This window comes from Mustela nivalis (assembly GCF_964662115.1).
Source record: "Mustela nivalis genome assembly, chromosome: 5".
Taxonomy (NCBI): domain Eukaryota; kingdom Metazoa; phylum Chordata; class Mammalia; order Carnivora; family Mustelidae; genus Mustela; species Mustela nivalis.
Window position 1 is genome coordinate 76,286,738 of NC_139024.1, and position 23,924 is coordinate 76,310,661.

The 23,924-nt window shown below is 34.0% G+C and overlaps 1 protein-coding gene across 19 annotated transcripts in view; it reads left to right on the plus strand.

Annotated features, from left to right (window-relative positions):
- The window catches only part of TRDN (triadin), a 379,193-nt gene that overhangs the window by 221,162 nt on the left and 134,107 nt on the right, over positions 1-23,924 (plus strand). For 11 of the 19 annotated variants that reach the window (XM_082729949.1, XM_082729966.1, XM_082729962.1 and 8 more), the window contains exons 12-17: positions 3,832-3,861; positions 12,005-12,034; positions 12,776-12,793; positions 16,156-16,188; positions 16,305-16,331; positions 18,428-18,454. The exons of 2 other annotated variants lie outside the window; for them this stretch is intronic. In XM_082729949.1, coding sequence (XP_082586075.1) covers positions 3,832-3,861; positions 12,005-12,034; positions 12,776-12,793; positions 16,156-16,188; positions 16,305-16,331; positions 18,428-18,454 — 165 coding nt within the window. The remainder of the gene's footprint in view (positions 1-3,831; positions 3,862-12,004; positions 12,035-12,775; positions 12,794-16,155; positions 16,189-16,304; positions 16,332-18,427; positions 18,455-23,924) is intronic. 6 more of the 19 variants (XM_082729960.1, XM_082729964.1, XM_082729965.1 and 3 more) reach the window with 6 other exon arrangements.

The following is a 23,924-nucleotide window of genomic DNA, read 5'->3' on the forward strand; positions in this document are numbered from 1 at the left end:
TATCAAAAGTGGTGTCCTTTAAGAGAACTTCAGAAAAATATATAATCAATATTTATCTTTAAATATATATAATCCATCAAAATATATAATCAATTATTTATCTTCATTTATTTTTTAAAATTTATTTTAGAGAAAGAGAGAGAGCAGGGAGGAGGGTAAAGGGAGAGGGAGAGAGAGAAACTCAAGCAGACTCCCTGCCAAGCATGGAGCCCAACTCAAGGCTCTATCCCAGGACCCTGAGATCATGACCTGAGCTGAAACCAAGAGTTGGATGCTTAACTGACTGGGCTACCCAGGCACCCCAAAATATTGATTCTTTAAATCATCAGTTTGGGAAAATTACTTCTTTAAAATAATTGTCCTATGAAGTTATTTTTTTATTTTTACTTTTTAATTTTTTTTAAGATTTTATTTATTTTGACAGAGAGCACAAACAGGGAGAGCCGCATCTGAAATCACATCCTTTGAGAAAGCTATGCTAACTCCTGTGTGTCTCCAAGTGAACAGAATGGAATATGATTCATCTGACCTTTATTCTTAAATCATGAAAAGTAATTTGATGAAAGCATAAGGGAAGGACAGAAGTGTTCTGACTTTTGTCATCTATGAAAACTTTACAAAAGATCACACTTGGGCAATAAAAGGTAAAATATTTAATAGAGGAAATATTTTTTCAGGTTTTTATTTTATTTATTTATTTATTTAAGATTTTATTCATTCATTTGACAGGCAGAGATCACAAGTAGGCAGAGAAGCAGGCAGGGAGAGGAGGAAGCAGGCTCCCTGCTGAGCAGAGAGCCAGATGTGGGGCTTGATTCCAGGACCCTGAGATCATGACCTGAGCAGAAGGCAGAGGCTTAACCCACCCAGGCACCCCTAGGTTTTTATTTTAATTCCAGTTAGCTAACATACGGTGTTAGTGTTATATTAGTTTCAAGTGAAAAATATAGTGGTTCAACACTTCCATACAATATTCAGTGCTCATTACAATGGGAGCACTCCTAATCCCCATCACCTATTTAACCCACTGCCCCCAACTCCTCACCTAATAGAATCTTGCTTTCTTTCCCATGCTATATTATACAATATCTAGCAATAAAGGATATACATTTAGATGGTGTTATATTTGTTACTGGGCAGAAAACCCTTGTAGCAGACTCCTCAGCATATAACATAGAACATGTTTGCATTTAACCTGGACTCAACCATGAGCAGAATCATCATATTAAATATTGGTAAAATATTGGTAAAATGGGTTGACTGCCTTCCATTTGACCCAAATAATGCCATTTATAAGCAATGCATATACTAGGATAATTAGGAGATGTGATACCAATTTTTACTTTTCATTTAATCATCAGGTTGTTCAAGGAAACAGATTCTTCTTTAGAAGGATATAACCAATATTATGGGATGTAGAAAGGCAAAACAAATATTATTATCACTTTTGGGGTTTTATTCATGAAAATGCAGCTTAGAGTCATTTCCTCCAGCAAATGGCTACAAGTTCAAAGAATCATTGTGGTTAATGTATACATGTTCTCATCAAAAAGACACACTTGCCCTAAGACACTTCTGCTTTGATTGAGGCTTCTGAGAGCTTTTGTGGCTGTGGAACTAGGACTTGAGGGAGAAGTTTAATGTTACTTCAGTGTTCTATCAGAGGAATTCAAGGGGAGGAAATTGCAGAGGTATCTGGAAACTTGCTTCAAATTTCAGTTTGGAGCCATGGGCTCTTCATTTTTACATTCCAACTAGGCTGGACAAGGTGGGCTCAGAAAATACTATTTTGGAATCAAAGATTTATTATCGAATCATTAATACCTGAGAGTTAAACAGAGTACACAAGGCAAGATTTTGGGGCTGTTCACTAAAATGGCAATGACACATCAAAGCAGGGATACCCGGCAAGGATAAATGTCACTTGTGCTGTGCACATCCATTGATCTTTCTTAGGTTTTATAATAGCACAGCCACATAATTAAATAATGTATAGAAATAATTAATACTTGCCTGTACTTCATTAGGAGACAGAGCTTGAACATCATCAGCAGTATTGCCGTAACAAAGGCTGATATTTTGGGGTATAAAATAACAAAATTGATAATGATACTTGCAGTGTGATGAAAGACCAGAATGTATCTGTTCATTTATTTATTTTTTTAACCTTTATGACAGAGGAAATATCTAAAATCTAGTTTCATATAAGGTGTGTGTAAATGTGTACATATTCAACTTTATTATGAAAATTTAGCACACTTTCTTTGGGAGTACATTTAAAAATTTTAACAAAGTTTAGAGATAAAGAGGAGTATGAAATAAATGACCCTATCCTATAGATTATAATTTAGAGACATAAGAAATTTAAATAATATCATAAATAGAATATCATGTAGTACTTAATTGAATTGTAGAGATAATAAATGTCATACTAGTTAAGACAAAGTGATTTTTAATAAGAGTTGGAGGTTCAGGGATTCCTCATGGATGAAGGATGAATTCACTTGAGCTTGGAGCATTATTAAAAAATAAACTGGCAGAGAAAAATAGCATTACTAGTATAGATGGCTTAAAAAAATTAAGTTGCTGATAATTAGTAAAGAATATTGTCATTATCAGGATATGAGACAAGTATGATTGTGCCGATAACTTGGGAAAAAATGCAACTAATATGGACATTTTGAAGAAATAGTATTTAATAGAATATACAGAATAAAACAAAGGAAGAATTTAAAATGGTACTGATCTTTTGGGCCTGGGTGAATAGGATGATTATAATTGTCAAAAATAAGTCCCATGGAAAGGAACTAGCTTAAGGGAGGAGGTGAGGATTCATTGTTGGGCAGGTTTGTGTTGAGCAGATGGAGGGGCATGTAGGCAGGGAATTTTCTGTAGCCACTAAAATCTAGGTGGTTCTAGGTGAAGCCCCAGTGAGAAGATGCACACGAAAATTCCTTAGTAATTGTAGCACAGATTGAACACCGGAAGTAGTCCTAGATGTTGGGTCTAGGAGGTCCAACAAATTATAATTCACTCAGGCAGGATTATCTGAATCTTTGATTCTATTTATGTGGCCTAAGGCTTCTCGGAGTGGCTTTGGCTCTTGAAGAACAAACCAAGGGTCATCTTGCTAGGAGCAATCCCAAAATGACTAAGTACCTCCCCCAGTCATTTCTGGTAACACACATTAGTTACCAATTGTATCCAGATTAAGATTCATGATCCAGGATTAGATGAGTTCTACCTCAGAGAAAGTCAGAATTTAAAAGTAATTGAAGCATGCTGTGCCTTTTCTCTGTGTAAAGATGGTGTACATTTACTAAAAGTGGGGTGGACTTGTCATTGCCCCTTGCTGAGATGGGACATTTTAAATACTACTAACATTAACGCATATAATAAACTGGTATATAATTTCTTAGTGGCTAGACACAGATAATTTATGAAATATCACTTCCATTTTTGGCATAGATCTAGTATATTCTTCTAGACATGGTTGTGGTTTTCTCAAATGTAACAATTTCAAACCTAAAATAAACTTATATTAAACACATACTGTACTTATCTATTTGACTTCTTGTCTATGGAACAATATATTTTTAATTTTTTTTTGGCCTAATGCTTATATCTGAATTCTTTTAAAAACCTTCACATAAAATAATATTTTCAGGCTATTCTCCTATTGCAGAAGTTGGATGGATTAATTGGATTAATTTGTGCATAGATAACCACTCAGTTTATGAATACATGGAATATGGTCTCATATTCCCAGTAATATTCTGAAGAATTATCACTTGGTATGTTTTAACACTATTGTTATTTATTTTATTTCAGCAGCATCTAAAAAAGATGAAAAGAAGGAAGGTATGTTTAATGCAAAAATCCCATTATGCCTTTTGTGTAAACAATTTACCAAAATCCAGAATTGGGTTTTGCCTTCCATCTCTCCTATGTTTCCTTTGAATAACTGGATGTGTATTATGCAGACGTTTTTCATGAATGTATTTTTCTGCCTTACTTCATATAAAAGGGTACGCTGCTTTTTAAAACAATTTTAAATCTCATCTTTCTTAAGATATAGGGGATAAAACATAGCCTCATAAAATCTCAGAACTTCCATTCCATTAGAAGTTTTATCAAATTTTAAAAGTGTGGAAAAATACAGACTACTTTACTCTATTAACTACTTATGTCTCTGACGCTGACCAGCAACTGATGCTACTTTGTTCTATTAAGTTGCAAATAGCAAATAAATCATAGTCCATCCCCTGCGCGCCACCACCTTTTCTCAGAATGTCCGAAGATAGAGTAAAATACTCCTTGCTATCAAAGAAAACTTGGACCCAGTGGAATTTAACAGGTAAGGAAGACTTTATTGAAGATGATTACCATAGGACTTGAGTCCATTGCAATAGAAGTTGAAATCCAGAAGCAGTGTAACAGAAAACCTGAGAATTTTAAAGCTCCGAGGTGAGCTAGTGGAAAGGTACTGGAGGACATTAGGCAGTTGGGGTGTGAGGTGGTGGTCATTGTGATTAAGCCATTTGTGTTTACTAATCGCTGCTTTTTGAAGTTAGGCTCCTACTCTCCCATAGAGACCAGGATATAGAAACACTGTATCCTTTGATGATTTCATTTCAAAAGGATGCCTCCTAGGTCGGAGGAAGATATTTCTGGTTGTAGCAGATTTATACTTCAAAAGAACAGAGAAAGAATTTACAGTTGCAAGTTTTCTAAAGTAAATGTACTAATACAGGAGGGGTTGACGGCCTTAATCTAGAGGATATCTGCCTAAAATTTAGGCAAGGTAGGGGGAATACTAAGGCCATTTTAGTCACTGTGATTCTATCTAGAGAAATGTTTCTTATGTACCCTGACAGTACTTAGACAGGGTCTAGATAACACTACTGTTTATGAATCTAGCTTATTTTCATTGTTTCCAGTGTCTAAAAGAGAGCAGACTCAATGTCCAGCTATTCTAGGCAGTCATTTGATTTTGTTTCATGACTTTCTATTTCTATTTATCCTGTTAAGCAGATGAGAGAGGTATATGGACATAACAGTCTTCGTTCTTATTTCTCATTTTTTATAATCTTAGTAAGATTATAGAAATCTTTTTCACAGAGGCTTCCTGCCTCTATTGCAAATATGTCTATTCAAATGGGCATGTTTAATACAAATTACCAGATACAATTTGGATTTTCAACATTTTCTTTTATACAAAGTTTATCTCTATTCACATTCAAACTCTTGGGGTATAGTTCAAAGATACTATTGGTTGACAGCTTTCCTGGAGAAGAAGAAAATCAGGAGGGCTTGAAGGCTTAATGAGAAAGCCCTGGGAAGTTCTTTTGTTAGTGAATTTTAAAATGCAGAAACAGAAGTACATACCAAATTATCAAAGATGATCTGTGCACCAGGGGCAAGGAACTTCTTGAATAATGAACTCTGAAGATATGCTTTTCATGTTAAAATCTTATCCCACATGTACCATCAGGTCTTTCTTAGAAAACTTAACAAGAGAGACCTTTGGCTCCACTGAACTTTGGCCATCAATTTTACTGTTCTTTGGAGTTTGGGCATCAGAGCAACCATATCTTAGCTTAAGCAAGTGACATTTTTGAATATTCAACTGGGGTCCCTTTATAAGCCATTTTCTGCAGAAATTTCCCCTGTATTCCTCTTTCTCCCCCTCATAGACACTTTACTCATCTTCTGTTAACACACATTCTTTCTTACAGTCCATTCGTTTCAAAGCCAAAGTCCCATCTAATTGTACTTTTCTCTGTAAAATGTGCTTATTCTCTATTTCTTCTTATGTAATTGCCCCCACTCTCTTTGGAGACACAGAGACACAAATTCTGGTGTAAACTTCAACCTCTGTTTCTCCTTTGCCCCTGGCATTTAGTCTTCTAGAATTTTTAATTTGGCTGAACTCTCTTTCGTTTAATCTTTCCTAAAATAATTAGAAAGGCTAATCTCTATTCACAGCTCCAGGTCTTCTAGCTCTCACCTCACATTGTTATGTGAGTCCTCACGTCAGTTTTCTAACTTCTCTTGTGAACCAGGGCAAGGATCTCTGAAATCAGACGTCCTCAAAATGTGGTCAAGGAGTCCTGGGGGTCTCTGAGACCCTGTCCGTGGTTCTTTAAGGTCAAAACTATTTTTGTTAAAATATGAAGTCATCGTTTGCTTAGTTCATTGTCATCCTCCCATGAGTGTGCACTGGAGTTTTCCAGAGGCTACATAATTTGCAATATTGCAACAGACTGAATACTTAAGCAGATATGCAAATCCAACTGTCTTCTCATTAAGCTAGACATTAATGAGATTCACAAAGTCACTCATCTCACCATTTTTTCTGTATTGGAAAATATATTTGTCATAAAAATATATTACTTCTGTTAACGTGTAACAGGTTTATTCTTTATTAAATAAATGCATAAACAAATTTATATTTTCAATTGTCCTCAACTTTATTTTTTATTTTTTTTAAAGGTTTTATTTATTTATTTGACAGACAGAGATCACAAGTAGGCAGAGAGGCAGGGAGAGAGAGAGGAGGAAGCAGGCTCCCTGCTGGGCAGAGAGCCTGATGTGGGGCTTGATTCCAGGACCCTGGGATCATGACCTGAGCCGAAGGCAGAGGCTTTAACCCACTGAGCCACCCAGGCGCCCCTCAACTTTAGTTCTTAAAATTATAAACATCAATGGCTAGAAACTACATAAATAAAAGCTGTTCAGGGTCTTTTAAAATTGTAAAGAATTTAAAGGATGCCTGAAATGAAAAAGTTTGAGAGTTTGTAACCTAAACAGTAATTCTGCTTATAATGTTTTCTCTAGATAGTGTCCTTCAAAATATTGAACTGACTTCATAAAACTTTTCATGTAGTTACCTATTTAAAATATTTGGCAGCTCCACAGCAACCACAGAATATAGTCTACAGGCCTTAGTCTATAATCCAAGCCCCACAGTCTGTTTCCTGACCTCTTATCATATGCACATCTAGAGATCTGGGCAAAGACAAAGCCAAGGCCCAAATAATTCCATCAGTCAAGATACGAGTTATTTTGAGATAGAGACAACTCATTACTTCCATGGTCAGTAAAAGCAAGAGAAGCTGAAGGTGCCAACACATTGTGGTTCTTGTCCTACACACCAAAAAACAGTGACACCCAAAGAGGTGGGGCCAGATAATGCAACACAAGTTAGGGACATTTCAGTGTTGAGGAGTCAATTCTAGACTACAACCAAATGGTTTCCTGGTCTGAAACCTATCTCAAAGTATTCTAGGCAGGAGAACTCAGGAGGTGATAAGAAGCTGTCTCATGACAGCTTCCTGGCCTCCTATGTTCCAGAAGGATCAAAAGGCATTCTGCTGAGACTCACATTATCTATGGTTTAAAACTTGGCCCCTGCAGGGCCTATATGGATATGTGCTGGACCACGATGATATCACAGTGGAGCCTTTACATTATACTTCTACCCACTTTCTTCCTGTATGTATCACATACTTCATCCGTATCAAGCCATTCTCGATTTTACGCATACAACTTGCTGTCTTGCCTTCATTCCTACTGTTGTCATAATAGAACTTACCCTTTCCTTTTCCTTCTATGAATATTCAATGTTTTTAGCTCTCAAGGAAAGTTCTCCTTCGCCTAAGATCTCTGTCTGACCTTCTCAATTAAATATACTTTCTTTTTCATTTATAAACTCCCAACAGAATTTATCTGTACCTTTGTACCATTGTTTATTTTTTGCCACCTTGTACTTCTATTATTGGTATTCATTTTCATCCTACTCTAATTGATTTTAAAACTTTTGATTAAAGGGACCATGTCTAATTCCATTTGATCCCCTATTGGGACTAGCACATTTCCTTAGTTTGCACATTGCTTAACAAATATTTATTCTGTGAATGAATCAGTAATATCTATGACTCTTAAGATCAATATAATATCTACAATAAATGTGAGTAGGTACTCAATTTTCCATATCCCAGGCAAGGAAGAATTTTTTAAATTATTATTGGAGGTTATATTCCAGTGATCTTTTTAGGTCTGAGAAATCCCAGCCAAATACTGACAATTTTGTCATAGGTGTATTTTGATCACTAGTGGCCACTTGAGTTGCCTAGCAGATCTAGGTAGATCCCATTCATTTATCTTAACTTCATATATGAATTCCTGGGAGCTGGAAAGCCTTTGAGTTTTCCAACACAGTTTATCTTCTGAAGGATACAGTTTCATTGAGAATGAGCCAGATTAGATTTCTCATTTACTATAGCTAGAACAAGAACAAGTAAGTTGAATGCATGTGTGAGTTAGGGCTTCAGAACTGAGATCTGAAGAGAAATAACATTGAAAAACAAAGCAAAGTATCTGTTATTATAACTGAATACAGATGTCAATAGGACAAGTTATCCAAAGGAAATGGAGTAATTTATCATCTGCATTACCAGACTATAAGAGAGTTAATTTTTCCTTCCATACAACTGGTATTTCATTATTCTGTGGCATCACTTACAACTATAATAGACCATACTTGATACAGTAGTCCCTCTTTATTCACAGTTTCATTTTTGGCAGCTTCAGTGACCTGAGGTCAACCACCACCTGACCTTCTGACACATGGTTAGAAGGTCTATAGTAGCCTAACATAGTCATAATGTTTATATCAGTCCTCTCACTTTATCTCATCAGACAGGCATTTTATCATTTCACATCATCACAAGAAGGGTGAATATAGTACAGTAAGATATTTTGAGAGATGTCACAGTCACATGACATTTACTACAGTATATTATATTTTATCTATTTTATTATTATTTGTTATTACTAATCTTTTCTCTTCCTAATTTATAAATTAAACTTTACCATAGGTATGCATGTAGAGGGAAAAAGCATAGTATATACAGGGTTTGGTTTTAGGCATCCACTGGGGGTCTTGGAATATATTCCCCTTGGATGAGGGAAACTACTGCGCATTGCCAAAGATGACTGAATGATGAGTTGAACAGATTGCGAACACATCACTTCTTTTAAATCACATCTGCTATGAGCTTCAGTGTTCTTAATAAAAGACTGTTGTTCACATTATTGGGCATATGGTCTTTAGGGAAGTATATTCACCGAGTAAGCCTTTATAATATTTTTAAACCATTTCAGAAGAGTGCTGAGAGGCTATAATGAAGTTTAATAGCCGGAGTATTAATGGCTGGTACTAATAGCTTTTCAGGGTCAGTATGTGATCTTTCAGTTCTAAGCATTATATTTTTTGTTGCGCAGGTATTTTACTTGTGTAAGTCTGCTGCTCTGTTGACTCCAAACCAAAGACATTATTTTATAATGACATTTTAAGTTAATTGCATTATAGCTTCCATTTTTAGAAAACATGTATTGAATTTTTAAAACCTACTTGGTGAGATCATGGCATGTTATTCTTTTTACATTTCTTCTTAATGAAATGTTTTATTTTATCTCAATAAGCTCTATACTTTACCTGATCCAGGACTTCACATTTTTTATTCTGTGATTTCAATGTAATTGATATCTGGTACATTATATTACCAATTTTTTTTCTTTAACTATTTTATTTATTTGACAGGGAGAGATTGAGAGAGCACAAGCAGGGGCAGAGGCAGGCAGAGGCAGAAGGAGAAGGAGAAGCAGGGTCCCCGCTGAGCAAGGAGCCCAATGTGGGACCTAGTACCAGGACTCTGGGATCATGACCTGAGCCAAAGGCAGACACTTAACTGACTGTGCCGCCTAGGGACTCCTATATTACCAATTCTTACTACGAGGGAGAAGGGAAGCAAATTAAAACAACAGACATTTCACAGATACACATTATATTCAGCTTTCCTTATCAACCCCACACCAGCATCTAGTCAGAGAATAGAGGTGTGGGGGTGGAAATAATCTTCTTACCCGCCACATTTTACCTGTCTGTCTCATCAGTCTTCCCAAGCTTTATTTTCAGCTGTACTCCTGAATGACCATGTGTTCCTCATGATCTTCCTGTGTTTTCCATATTGTCTGTACACTAGAATCAGTGGGAGTCACATGACCTTCTGGGCAAGCAGAAATCCTACTCCAGCATACTGGAGCCAAATGAATGGAGAACTTACAAAGATTATTGAACTTTGCACTTCATCATTGCAGCTATTGTGTTATAAGAATCTGGGTCTGCATTATTAATTATTGGGCATATTAATAACAGGATATTTGTCAGATTCTTATATGAAATTGTTCTTTGTAATATTTTTCTATATATTTGAATTATTTGCTTATTTGTTTAGGGTAATTACTCATGAAGGAAATGAATGAAAAATTGCTTGCAAAGCACATTTTAGATGGCAAATTTAGCCTACTCAGTTATAGTTCCAGCTGAGAAACTAAATATCAAGAAAAATATTTTTTGAGAGGGAAGAAAGGATATTAAAAGAAATCTGGTTTAATATTCTTTTTACTGTGCCATGCTGGACATAATAACATTTAATAGATATTTAGTAAATAAGTAAACTTTTTGTTCCAAAGACTTATTATTTTTCAAAATAAGGTTTGTTTTTCCCTTACACATGAAACATACCCCTATTAGAGAAAAATTAGAAACTCATAGAGAAGACATTGCAAAAATATTACTTGAATGGCTGTATTTTTCTATAATGTGGATGTTAATGAATTCTTTATCAGTTCCAATCTTGTTCAGAAAGTACTGTTTAATATTCTCATTATTTACACATATAAAACAATGTCATGAAAAATGCTTTTTCCTTTATATATTTTTGTGATAATTCAGAATTTTTCTCTTTGGATTTCTAGTAGTGGAATTATTATATCAAAAAGCATGCTCATTTTTTTGACTTTCTCAGAATTCTTCCTCAAGTTGGTTTCCTAAAGTGTGTGTCTAGCTTCTGTTTCTATGGAAGTGAGTTTTTACTTCTACTTCACTATTACTGTCATTGGTTATCATTTTTCATAAAACAACTCAGTTGACCATCTAACTGCCTTTCGTGAATAAATTCCCATTGTCATCTTCAAATATTTTAGCTCTATTACTTCACTGTGAAGTACCAAACACTTCCCTATAAGGCATACAACTCCACCAAGCATATAATTATAGCCAAAGAAAAGTTTATCTACCTTTTGCAATTATCAACTTATAGCTCATTGTTACAATTATAATTTCAGTAATAGCCAGAAAATTTCAAAGTCAAGTTACAGAAGGGGTAAAGGAAAAGCCACAGAAGATAAATAAAATATTTCTGAGCAGAAACTTTAGATGCCTCTATTCTAAAATAAATGGGGTCAAAACCCTCTCATTTTATTTTCAAATCATAGGAACAGAAAGTTGCATGACCTAAATACTAAAAAGTAATAAAATTTTCAGATTTAGGCTGAATATCCAAAAGACTAAAAATAAAATAGATGTCTGCTGGCCACTGAATACACATTACTCCATAACAGCTACTAAATACGATGTATTCCTCAGTAAACTTTGAGCTGACCTCAACCTGTTTTTTCCCCATTACAATAGAAATAATTGAATATTTATATTGTAAATATACAGGGAGGGCAAAGCAAGTGATTTCAGTGGCTTTAGATTGAGCAAATGAAGAAACCACAGACTAAATTCACAGGCTTTAGCCCATCTTTATGGAAACAGACCATATATTGGCTCAGCTTGACTTTCTATTAAAAGGTTATTAGCTTTGATAGGTACAATGTAATCTGTGAAAACTGATGTGGATATTTTCTTTCATCTCTGTCATTTTTTTTAAGTCTTTCTATTTCAGAAAATTTCTTATGTACTGCCTCACTCTAATGCTCATATTCTCAAAAACAGAGTACTTTCTCCTTGAGTCCCATATTCTAGAAATACATTATGAGATCAGTCTACTTTATAGAAGATTATTTCAGAGTATTTGGCATTTTATTGTAAACTAATAAGTTGTCAATTTATGATATCTACTTTATCAATAATTTATCTTTGTGTTTTCAGATTCTAAGAAAACAAAAACCCCGGTAGAAGGTATTGGAAATATTTTCCTTTTCTTATATTTGATGAATACCAAATTGCATTTCTTCTTAAAGGACAATTATAGAAGAAAAAACTATATATGGGATAGGAGAGAGAAAGAAAGAGAGAGAGCGAGAGAAGGAATTTGAAGGAAAGAGTCAAATCTTTACTGCCACTATTGCTATGAGATTTATTTGGCAAAATAAAAAACAAATACTGCATATGTTTACTTTTCACAGTAATTGTTTTCAAAGAAATGTTTGCTTGACAAGAAATTGAATAACGTTCAGTATCAAGAGTTTATTTTACTAGAAAGCATAAATTCAATTAATCTTGGATACACTAGCATCAATTAGAAACTGAATTGTTCCTATTAAGTCTTGAGTAGAATCATAACTCATCTGGCAAGGATACCTGTTTCTTTCATATTTGCTTGTATGTGATTATGTGTTCACCTGTATTTAAGAGACTGCAAAATATAAGTCATTGCAAGTGGCTAAACAGTGTGTGTAATCCTAGGCTGATTCATTGTCAATGTTTTGCACTCAAATTCTGGAAACACCTTCAGTAGTAATTGGCAATACTTCAGACCAACATTGAAATTCGAGGAGAAAGAATGGGGAGAGGAGTTGGAAAAATCATAGTCTAGTCAACCTGTTGGGGGAGTAATTTTATCTTTGAAGGTTTTAAGAGCATAAGACCAATTGTTATTTTTTGTTTGTTTGTTTGCTTTGTTTTCATTTTTTTCAACAGAACATCCCAAGGGAAAAAGTAAGGAAATGCATGTAAATTGTATTTGTGTATATGTGTTTTTCTCTTTACAATTATTATTGGCCTGCTGGTATATTTAGACTCATAGTTTTGAATATCTCTTTTTTATATTTTATGCATGTGAACTGTACTTGTGGTTTTTTCCTTAGAATGAAAAAATATACAACCTGAGGGCCAGAGGGACTGAAAACCATAGCAGTCATTCTTAAAGTCCTTTTCCATATTCATACAGTTGTCTAATGATATCCACAGCCTCATAACCAAAAATACAAGTTCATTTCACTAACCAAAACTGTTAATGTAGATTTAGTCCCTGTAATCTGGTTTGTTCTCAGTCCTTAAAAAAGACCAAATGAAAGTTCTTTTTCAGGCTGGTTTGATAACCACTTTCCCATTATCTTTCTTCTTGTAATCCATAAGTATTTTGGCATGTTCATATGATATGTGACATTTCATTCTTAATGTGATTTCCCCCCAAAAGCACTGTAAGTTTTGTGTAATAGCATTGCTTGGAATACATGCCTTCAGCAGTATCCACTGTTGCTCTAACACTGTGTTAAAGCTGTTTGCTAACAGTAAAGCTAGATGCCTTGAGGTTGTATCTTTTGCAAATAACACGCTTTCCTCTGAAGAAATTAGGACATGTTGAACAAATGAAAACAAAAAGCTCCCAACTTAACCTTACTCAATCAGCCATTAAAAATCATCACATTCCCAGAAATACAAAGTTTTAAAGGATCCAAGTGATATTTTAAAAAATCTGTTTAAAAATATACACCACTTTTTTGAAAATTTTATGTATGTTTTGACCCTGCAAAAGGTTAGGACATTGAGGCATTCTATGTCATAAAAATGCTCTAAAATATTCTGTGGGTTGAATCATGAAATTATAGTACAACTCAGCCAGGGGGAGCAATCTATCTATAGAGAAGTATGTGTTCCTTCAGTTTCAGATTTATGTGTATGCACAGCTGCTGATGAGCACTGGCGCTTGGATACAGAAACACTCTATAAACCATTGCACCAACAGGAAAATGGAGGACAACCAGAGATGTGAAAAATGATGTTAAATTATATATCTATAACCGTAAGGCCCTCACTTTATTGCAGGCTATGTAATTTAAAAGATCTCACAGACACACTGCATCTCCTTGGCAATCTTCGGAGCACTGGTATATTTCATTTAAGAAAAAAAAAAAAAATGCCACCCTGGGCATTCATTTACACCCCAGCTGCTTCCTTCATTGAGAAGTTCAGTGGATTGCGACTTGGGCAGTATTAGCAAAAAGAAAAAGAATTTTCCTCTAAACAACTAACAATTCTCTTTAAATTAACGTATTTGCTCTGGTTTTTCATCTAGAGTATCCTGCTTCTTTTTTAAGATTTATTTATTGGAGAGAGAGTTCAAAGGCTCAGGTGGAGAATGAAAGGCAGGGAGGGGCAGAAGAAGAAAGAGAGGGGAAGCTGACTCCCTGCTGGGGGAGGGGCGGGGTGGGGCACTACTTGGGGCTGGATCCCAGGACCCACTAGATTATGACCTGACCTGAAACCAAGAGTGAGACGCTCAACTGACTGAGACACCAGATGCCACTAGACTTGCTTTTATTCTTGCTGATTGTTGTATCTTTGAATTTGTTTGATTTAGATTTTTTGTCTTTAAGATTGCTTCATTCAGTTGTATATCTCCATCCCTATATTCTTATTTTGCTTCTACTTTTCTAGTTATCACAATTAAGAAGTCATTCTTTTTTAATTTAAAATAAATCTTGGTGGCAAAACATGGGACCATCACACATGTATTTTTGAATATTCTTGTGATCTATAATTTTTTCAAAATAAAAAGTAAAAAAAAATCAATTATAGATAGGATTTGTTAGTTCCTGTCAAATTAGAAGGTACCTTAATTTGTATTTATTAAAGATAATTCAATAATTATATCCTGAATTATCCTACATAATAATAATTATCCTCAACAACCTTTTTCTTCACATTGTTCCAAATTAGCACAGGTATATTTCTGTTTATATGATGGCTTTTGGATGGGACTGGAAGGCCCTTATTTTAGCTTTGTAATATAACATATAGCTGGAATTCAATTTTGATACATACCCAGATCAACTTCTAGTATTTTTCCAACTGTCATCACTTTGCCATTTCTTAAAAATATTACATGAATGTTGCTTCAGTTCAGCAAAAGATTAAACAACACATTTAATTACTCCATGTTTTTGAACAACTTTTGGTAATGTTCTCATTAGCTAAGTCACCTAAATATCTTCTTTCTGATATGTGACCCTTGGTCAAGTCATTTTTTTATTTGTTTTACGGCCTACATTCTCCTTGTGAGTGGATAACTCACTTCTTATTCTTACATGACTAGACACCGATAAACAAAATTCTACTTCAGAGACTGATGAGATGATCCTAGAAGATTTGATAGCCTTCTATGTTTCTAAAATATAGTTCTTAGAATTCTTTCAGCATATGCATTTTCCAGTCCCCAAAATGTATTCATTGAATGAAACTTTAAAATAATCTCCCCATTTTTCTTCAAAAAAAATCTGATAATAAGGTACTTTTGTTAAAACATTTCTTGAAAAATCTTCTTTTAATTTGACAAGCTTGTCAAGGCAAAATAAAAAATAGAATTGCAGATAATAGCATTTGGTATAAAATTAGTACTTGCACTTTGTATAAAATTAGTTCTTATTATAATATGTGTCATCTTACTCTTGAGGCCAGAATAAGGCTTTGTCTCATATAATATTGACAAAAATGGGTTCTTAAAAAGAAATACTATCTAATAAGGACTCTACAAGAAACATTTGTCCTAAAAACAAGGGAAGCGTGTTTTGTTTTCCATTGAAAATTCAATCTATTTTAGTATCTTCAGTTTGCCTCAGCAAAATCTTTGTCTTAGCTAAACAAATAACTTTTCAATATAAGAAGATTTCACCTATAAAGAGGACGTCCATAGGCAATCTGTCCATTTTTATCCATTTATAAATTTTGGTTCAAAATTTATCCGTTTTTTATTCAACATGAAAATTTATTTCGTGTTGATCTAATATAAGGGCAAATTAATTATTTTCCATCGTTGATAGATTCTTTTTAGTTTGGGGGGTTTATTATCCATGAAAAATTTTAGTTCCCCTTACATAGGATATTTTTGTGCTGTTTTGTGAGGGAACTCAATGAATGGAAAAAAGGGAAAGATTTGTTTTATTAGTTTTGTTAGTTTATTTGTTTTATTCGTTGCTGCAGTCCAGTATTAACACATACATGTTTCTCTGTGGTTAAAACAATTAAAGTGGGACATATAAAATTAGAATCATCATAATAACAATAATAATATGTTTCAGAACAGGAAAAGAAAGAAAAACATGTGGAACCAGGTAACTGTTTTTAAATTCCTGTCTTGCTTTCATTTTATTATTTAATTTGCAATTGAATATTGAATTGCAATAGAATAGCTTAAATGTTGACTTTTTTCTTTTCTTGTTTGATACAGCAAAGTCATCAAAGAAGGAACATTCGGGTGAGTTAGACTGACCTTCCTGGGTTCTTTCTACCTGATGCCCAATGTTTATTAAGGCTGCAGTCGTAGACAGGGGGTAAGGGCCATGCCAGGGAAGGGCAGGAAATCCCTTCACTTCATGATCTTTATTTCAAGTTCTTGACATAGAGTTAACGTCAATGCAGTTTTAGAAAACATAAACCAAATAATATGTTACATTCTTCTTACCCAATGAGTGTCCTGTAAATCAGTAGCATCAGGTTGTTAGAAATACAGTGTCTCTAGCTGCAGCCTGGACCAGAATCAGAATCTGAAACTTCCTAAGATCCCCAGGGAATCTGTCAAAGCAGTGTTTGAGAAGTGCTGTTGAGTGTCAAGTAACAGAAACAAAACAAAGCAAACAAAACAAAACAAAACAAAAAAACCACACACACACACACTTTCTGTAAATGCATCCAATATTGCTTTACTTGTAAAATATGGAATATTTAGTTCAGCAAATATCCACTCCCTCTTCAAAATGTTACTTAATGACATTTCTTAAATACTCAGGGTAGCTGCAATGAAAGCAGCAGTAGACTTTGCCCTCAATGTATTTATATTGTAATGGGGGAAAATTGAATTGAGAATCAGACAATCAGTAAAACACACATACAAACAAACACATCTAAAAATGCAGTGGGTACCAATACCAAATGGTTTTCTCAAAGGTTTCTAGCATTCAGTCTGCCCTATTAGTTTTTTCAAATGAAAATAAAGGCAAGTTTCTAAATCTTATTTTATGGACTGCATTTAAAAATATTATATGTTGATTTTGCCTTCAGATTTCTACTCACAGAACTTTACTGAGTTTTCATATGTGTATGCGTGTGTGTATGTGTATAGGTGGTCACAAATTCATACAATGTCCATTAGTTACTCTTTCCGTTTTATTGTATTTAAATGGAAATTGCATTTACTCAGTGTTATGTAAATAACCAGCCTTACAAATATAGCTCAACTGTTTCCCACTGCTCCCTACACCCACAGCTCAGAGCAAACCACAGGTTAAAAGCTACATTTCTTCTTCTTCTAAGTTTATAAAACTTCCTCAGACAATTCAAATCCATTTAGTTATTCCTCCAACTAGGGCCCATAGCATCATCCTCTCTCCTTTATAATTGGACTTATTATACTGTTATAATCACATTACCTTTTCTTTTTTCCATTTTAAATAGAAATTAGAGTGCTTATTATAATGGCAGGCATACAGTAGACACTTGATAATGTTTATTAAATGAAAGGAGAAACACCAAATAGAATAACCACATTAAAAAAAAATTTAAATGGGAATGACTTTTAAATAATTCCCAAGATAAAATGATCAGATTTCACCATTTCACATTAACATTGGTACTATTTATCCTTTGGGAAAGAATGTTTTTGTCCACCTCCCAGAGAACAGGGTATTTGTTCATTTGTGAGTAACATTCCCACAGTTGGGCCAAACACATATTCTTATTTGTGCATGTATGCAAAAAACTAAAGTTTATATCATTGAAATATATAAACATGGAGAAACATGCAGAATGACAATGGGTATAATTGGTTTCAAGAATATTAATAGCTAACCACTATTGTCTAATATTAAATCCGACAAAATACAATAACTTAAGTTGCTTGAAATCATTATCTGTTCATTTCAGGGTATTATTACAGTGTAACAGCTTGGCAGTAATTAGCTGCATTTTAACAATTGAAACCATTGGATAATTTATCAGTTCACTTTGTTCTTTCCCTACTACTTTAAGGAAAATGCACTGGCTTGTATATAAAAACAATCAGATTCTTAGCTAATTTAAAAGGCAAGACAAAATGAGTAAGTTGCGAATGAGCATTCTGTGTTGAGAGAAGATATATAAATGTAAAAAAAGAAAAATCTGTGTTTCATGGCTCAAATTTATAATATACCAAAGAAAATGGCACAGTGTTGTATTTTCTCCTTCTCAGTTCTATGCTTTCCTTGGTTTCCAAGGTTATAATACAATCTTTAAAACATTTTAAACAACTTTAAAACTATTTTAGAGAGATAGTGGACTTGTAATTAATTTAGACTTTATTGTTCATTGTTTTAACAGCTCCAAGTGAAAAACAAGTAAAAGCAAGTATGTTGAATAAAACTTACAAAAATGAAAAGAGCATATTTCAGATGCTTACTAATTTAAGTTTTCTGCTATAGACAAGACTAATGCTAATTTTTTGAGGCTGGCTTACCAAATGTTTCTTGCTATTAATATTTGTTTTGTTGAAATAATATACATAATTATTCAACCTTTTCTGTGAATTTATTCTTAAAATTTATTTTCATTTGCAAATGTTAATTTGTCCAGATCATAACTCCTTTTTGAGTAGTTGTATTTTTGTTTCTTATTTTGCACGATAAATGATCTCTTCAGTTTCTTAAAAACATCAGACTTAATTTTCCTAATAATCACTTGGCCAAACCAGTAGGCAAGATAATTTGCCTATTGGTGAAAGTCATTGTGTCTTTTTTTTTTTTTTAAGATTTTATTTATTTATTTTTTAACAGAGAGAGATTACAAGTAGGTGAGAGGCAGGCAGAAAGAAGGCGGGGTGGGGGGGGAAACAGGCTCCCTGCTGAGCGGAGAGCGCAACAAGGGCCTCAATCCTAGGACCCTGAGATCATGCCCTGAGCCAAAGGCAGAGGCTTAACCTACTGAGCCACCCAGGTGCCCTTATTGTGTCTTTAATGAAATGAAGCCCCCAACAATTTTAACTACTGCTCGTGTAATGTCATAATTTCCTTTTAAGGCTTATACTTCAGATTTTGAATATTGACTGATAACTGATTCCATGGCATTTACATCAATATTAACTTTGACAGTATGCTTAGGGACAAATGCTGGGTTCTTTGATGGTTTTTCTCCATTAGATGAACAACCTAAAGATTGTCACTAATGAAAATTACTCTAGGTATAATAACATATATTTGATTTTAGAAAAAACCAGACTTTTAGTTTCTCTAATATTTAGGTCAAATCTTAGTTTTATGCATGATAGAAGGATGATTATATTTTTCATTTGGTTTAGAATGGCATGAGTATTAATGATGGTACTATTACATAAAACAAATGCATGTTTTACTTAGTGCCAGGATTTTGAGATATAGTATATCATTGGTGGATATATCAGAGAAAAATTAGAAAATATAATCTTGGGTAACTTAGTGAGAAGGTCTTTTAAAAAATTACAGTTGGAAGTGTTTACATAGACATTATAGACTTTGATTGAGAGGTGTAATATGAATCTAAAATTCCATTTATATTTTCATGAAAATTTTTAGTTGAATGTAAAGCTGATTGGAACTCTGTATTATGGAATCTTCAGTATGCTAATACTTAGTCTGTAGAAGTGCATAATCAAGAAAATATATAAAACAAAACTGATAATTTTGCAGCAGTGGTAGAGAACTTTAGATTGAAGATTATGCTAAAAATGAACATTCTCTTCCTAGAAAAATGTGACATATAGATAAAAATGTTGATTTGCAGTAAAACAACTCTGTAAGTTCTGCTATCTATGAAGCATACTATCCAATCAAGTTCTGAAAAGATCAGCATCTTTTGCAGGAAATTAGCAAATTAGGTTGCTAAATCATCTTAGACCCAATATAAAAGTTTCCAAAGAATTAATTCTCAACTCTCCATATGGTTGAGAGATTTAGACCTAACATGGGCATTATCCTTCAATAAAAAAAATTAGAGATAATTCATAAATTGTTTAAATTCTGTATTAACAACGTGGCCATCCTTTTCTTCTACTAAGAATTGCTTTTCTGTCTTGAAACCATACTACAGAGGAATTTTTTCACATCTTTTATAGACAGTAGACCATTTATAAAGTTATTGCCTAATGTAAAGATTGCACATCATTAAAAATACTCTTAAAAATTCCTAAAATTACCCATTTGGCATGGTACACATAGGTTTGTGTATATAACCTAAACATTTGGGATATGATTTTATATTATACTATGAGAGCAAATGAGAGTGAGATGTATAGCTTAATTAAGATAAATTAAGTATTTATGTGATACAATTCCATGGTATTGAATTAAAGAAGAGAGGTGAGATTGACTGCTATGGGAAAAATAAAAGGTAATTTGGCATTAGCACTTCATTCAAGGAAATCATTAGAATGTCAATTAAGTTGGTGTGGAACCATTTCTTCTAGATCTTGAGGAAACCAAAATTACTATAGGAAAAATACTGGAGAACATAGACACACTTGGAAACTGTATCAGTTCAGGATGCTGGTTATCGTGAACTTGAAGAAAAGGGAAATCTTCCAGGTTCAATGTTGTAGTACTGTGGAAGGGCACTTAATACTGCTACATACAAAGTTATGTGTCAGAGATTATGTGGTTGGAGGAAGACTTCCTTAGACCAAGCAGGTATGCCAAACCTAGATTTATAACTTCTGCAAGTCAACACAAATTCTTTTATCATAGGATGTACAGAAATGCCTCAACATACAGTGCCTTTCTCCACAGTACACTGTACCTGCTTTCCCACATTCTGGATAGCCACATAGGAGTTGATGCTATGACTTTTCCATTTCCAAGCAGGAAGAGGACACAACAGATTTTTAAGCCCTCGGTCATTTCAGATCCTTAACATTCTCCTTGGTGAATCTTCAAGAGGGAATAGTAGATAATGATTAGCAAATATAATTGACCACAGTGTACCTTTTTTCCCCCCAAGGACACTTCAGTGACCACAGTGCCTCAAAACCTTGGGAAACACTGCTATATATTATTTCCTTCTTCATATCAAAAACCACAAGGCTCTGATCATGTATTCCATGTACATGTTCTCCCAGCCTCTGCTCAGTTTGAATTTTAAGCTCCTAAGACCAGATCAGTGACCAAAAGTGACTAGCCATTTTGAATTGTCATTTTTAATTGTGGGTTCAAATTTATATGAAATGGCATAGTCAGGCATTTTTCTTTCCTTGATATTCACACTGCATTAGATTTGTGGTATGCTTAGCCACCAAGCCTATGTTTATCGCCTTAACTACATTTCAGTACCTAAATATGTAAGTCAGATGTCAATCACTTGATCTACTAACACATCTCAGCATTCTTCAGGAAAAGCTAGTACAGAGAATTTTAAAATAATTCTAAAATAAAGTCGCTTTGGGTCACCTGGCTGGCTTAGTCAGTGGAGCATGTGACTTGATCTTGGGGTTGTGAGTTTGAGCCCCATATTGGGTGTAGAGATTACTTTTTAAAAAAGGGAAAAAAAAGTCCTTTTTAAATTTCATTAGTTATTTACACACACACACACACACACACACACACACACACACACACATATATATATGTTAGAAGAGTAGTTGGAGACAATTTATATTGGTCAAAAATGTGGCAAGGGCTCTAGGATTCATTCATGTACTCTGCCATGGAAGTTACTGGGAGGAATATCTATGGACCTGAAAAATAGATCTGATATTAATGAGGTGGGTCTAGAACACAGATCGGATGACATGTATGACCATGAATCTCAGTTGGTTAAGACAATCTTCATATTCATATTCATACCATTTCAGAATAATTATTACTAGCACCTCCTTTCACTTGCTCAGTTTGGATAATAAATTGCAAGATCATAACCCAAATCACAGACAATGCTGACTGAATAAATTCAAAATAGTACTGATATAATTCTAAGAAAAGATAAGATACACACTTGGAAAAGATATTTGTAGCACATATAAGTAACAAGAATTAAGTAGCAAAAAAATAAATAACTCCAAAAATGAAAAACAAGACAAAGAACTTGATAGTGAGCAGGAAAAAAAATGGACAAAAATATATAAGTAAGCATCAAAAAAATAAAAAAAAGAACCCCCCACAAATAGCTTATAAACATATCAAAAGATGCTCAGTCTCTTAGAATAATGGAATTTTAATTAAAAGCAGAATAAGATACCGTTGCACACATGCCAGATTGACCAAAAAAGAGAAAAATGATTATTCTGATAATGATAATGATATGAAGCTGTAGAAACTCTCACATGTACTGTTGGTATGAATGTAAAATTTGGAGAAACATTGTGGCATTTATATGGAAAAATTAAACATGAGCAAATGTTATGACCTAGTAATTTCACTTCTAAGAAAATTGCACATGTGTACCAGGAGACATAAGTGTGAATGTTCTTAGCAGGGTTACTTGGAACAGCACAAAATCATACATGACCTAATGTCCATTGGCAGGAGAATGGATGTATAATTATTAGAGTGTGTATGTGTATGTATATATACATGTGTGTGTGTAGGAATAGTATACAACATTTAAAATTGACAATTAACTACAGCTACTCATGTCAACATGGCTTCTGTAAAATGTAAAACTGAATTTATTTAAGCAAACAATTTGAATCAAACAGTGCCAAAAATGAAGAAGTATTTAGAGGTGCTCATAGGCAGTGGCTAGGGCAGAGGTTTAAGAAGGCACAGAAGCAAAGCCAAGAAATAATTTAATTGGCTAGAACTTAGATGTTCTTCTTATTTGGGAAAATTTAGTTATTTGGCTGTCATGATAGTTCTACTTTTAATTAAGAACAAAAAATTCCAGATTCCAGGTTCAGTTATCAAGATTCAGATTCCAGACAAATCTAAATGACTCAGGATTTGGTTTGATTATATAAGCTTCCAAAATCACTAGAGCTACCCTAGTCTAATGCTTTACCTATTTTGACACTGCATCTCAATACGATGTTTTGAAATAAGCAAGTCACAAGAATTTTACAGTAGAAATCAATTTTTATAGTTATCTCACTAAACTATATAATTTGATCTATATAAATGGTCTTATTTTTCTTTAGAGATAAGTACATGTAATTAAAAAAAACTCTACTGAAAAATAGGGAAATGATTAATATGAAATTTAAGACAATAATAATTCTGAAATGAAGGGAAAGGCATGAGGTATTGGAAGGTTTCAACGGCTTTGACAATGTTTTATTTTTATGCTCACAGGATGTTATAAAGGTGTCCATATTTTTTATTACCATTCTTTAAAATGTGCACATACATATGATACATTTTCTTTATGCCTCTCCTTTCTATAATATTTTTCATAATTAATCAGGCTTTAAAAGCCCAGAGCATGAAGAGATAGAAGTGGCAACATCGTTTTGCAGCTTTCTGGCCTCTGTGATGGACCACGGAGAGATGAGCTGCTGGGCTTGGGGGCAGATATAAGTGAAGGACATGGTTGTCTGCAGTTATCAAGAGTGACATATTATGTTTCTGAAAGTATCACTGAAGTGGAAAACTGGTGAGGTAGCACATAGAAGTAATATTTGCAAGAAGAAAGGCCTTCACTTGGCAAAAGAAGGTGCAGATGCAGGCTGGACTGGTATTAAATATGGGGCAGGGATTGGTCATCCTTTGAGATGGGAAGGAAGACAAATGGTGCAGGTGGGTGCTGGTGTGGGAAAATAGGAGGTGCTCTAGTCTGCTTTTACTTTCTCTCTGAATCTCTCAGTAGCAGCTTCTCTCTACGCTGCAGGATACTGGAAGCTTGAGGAAGGGAGAGAATG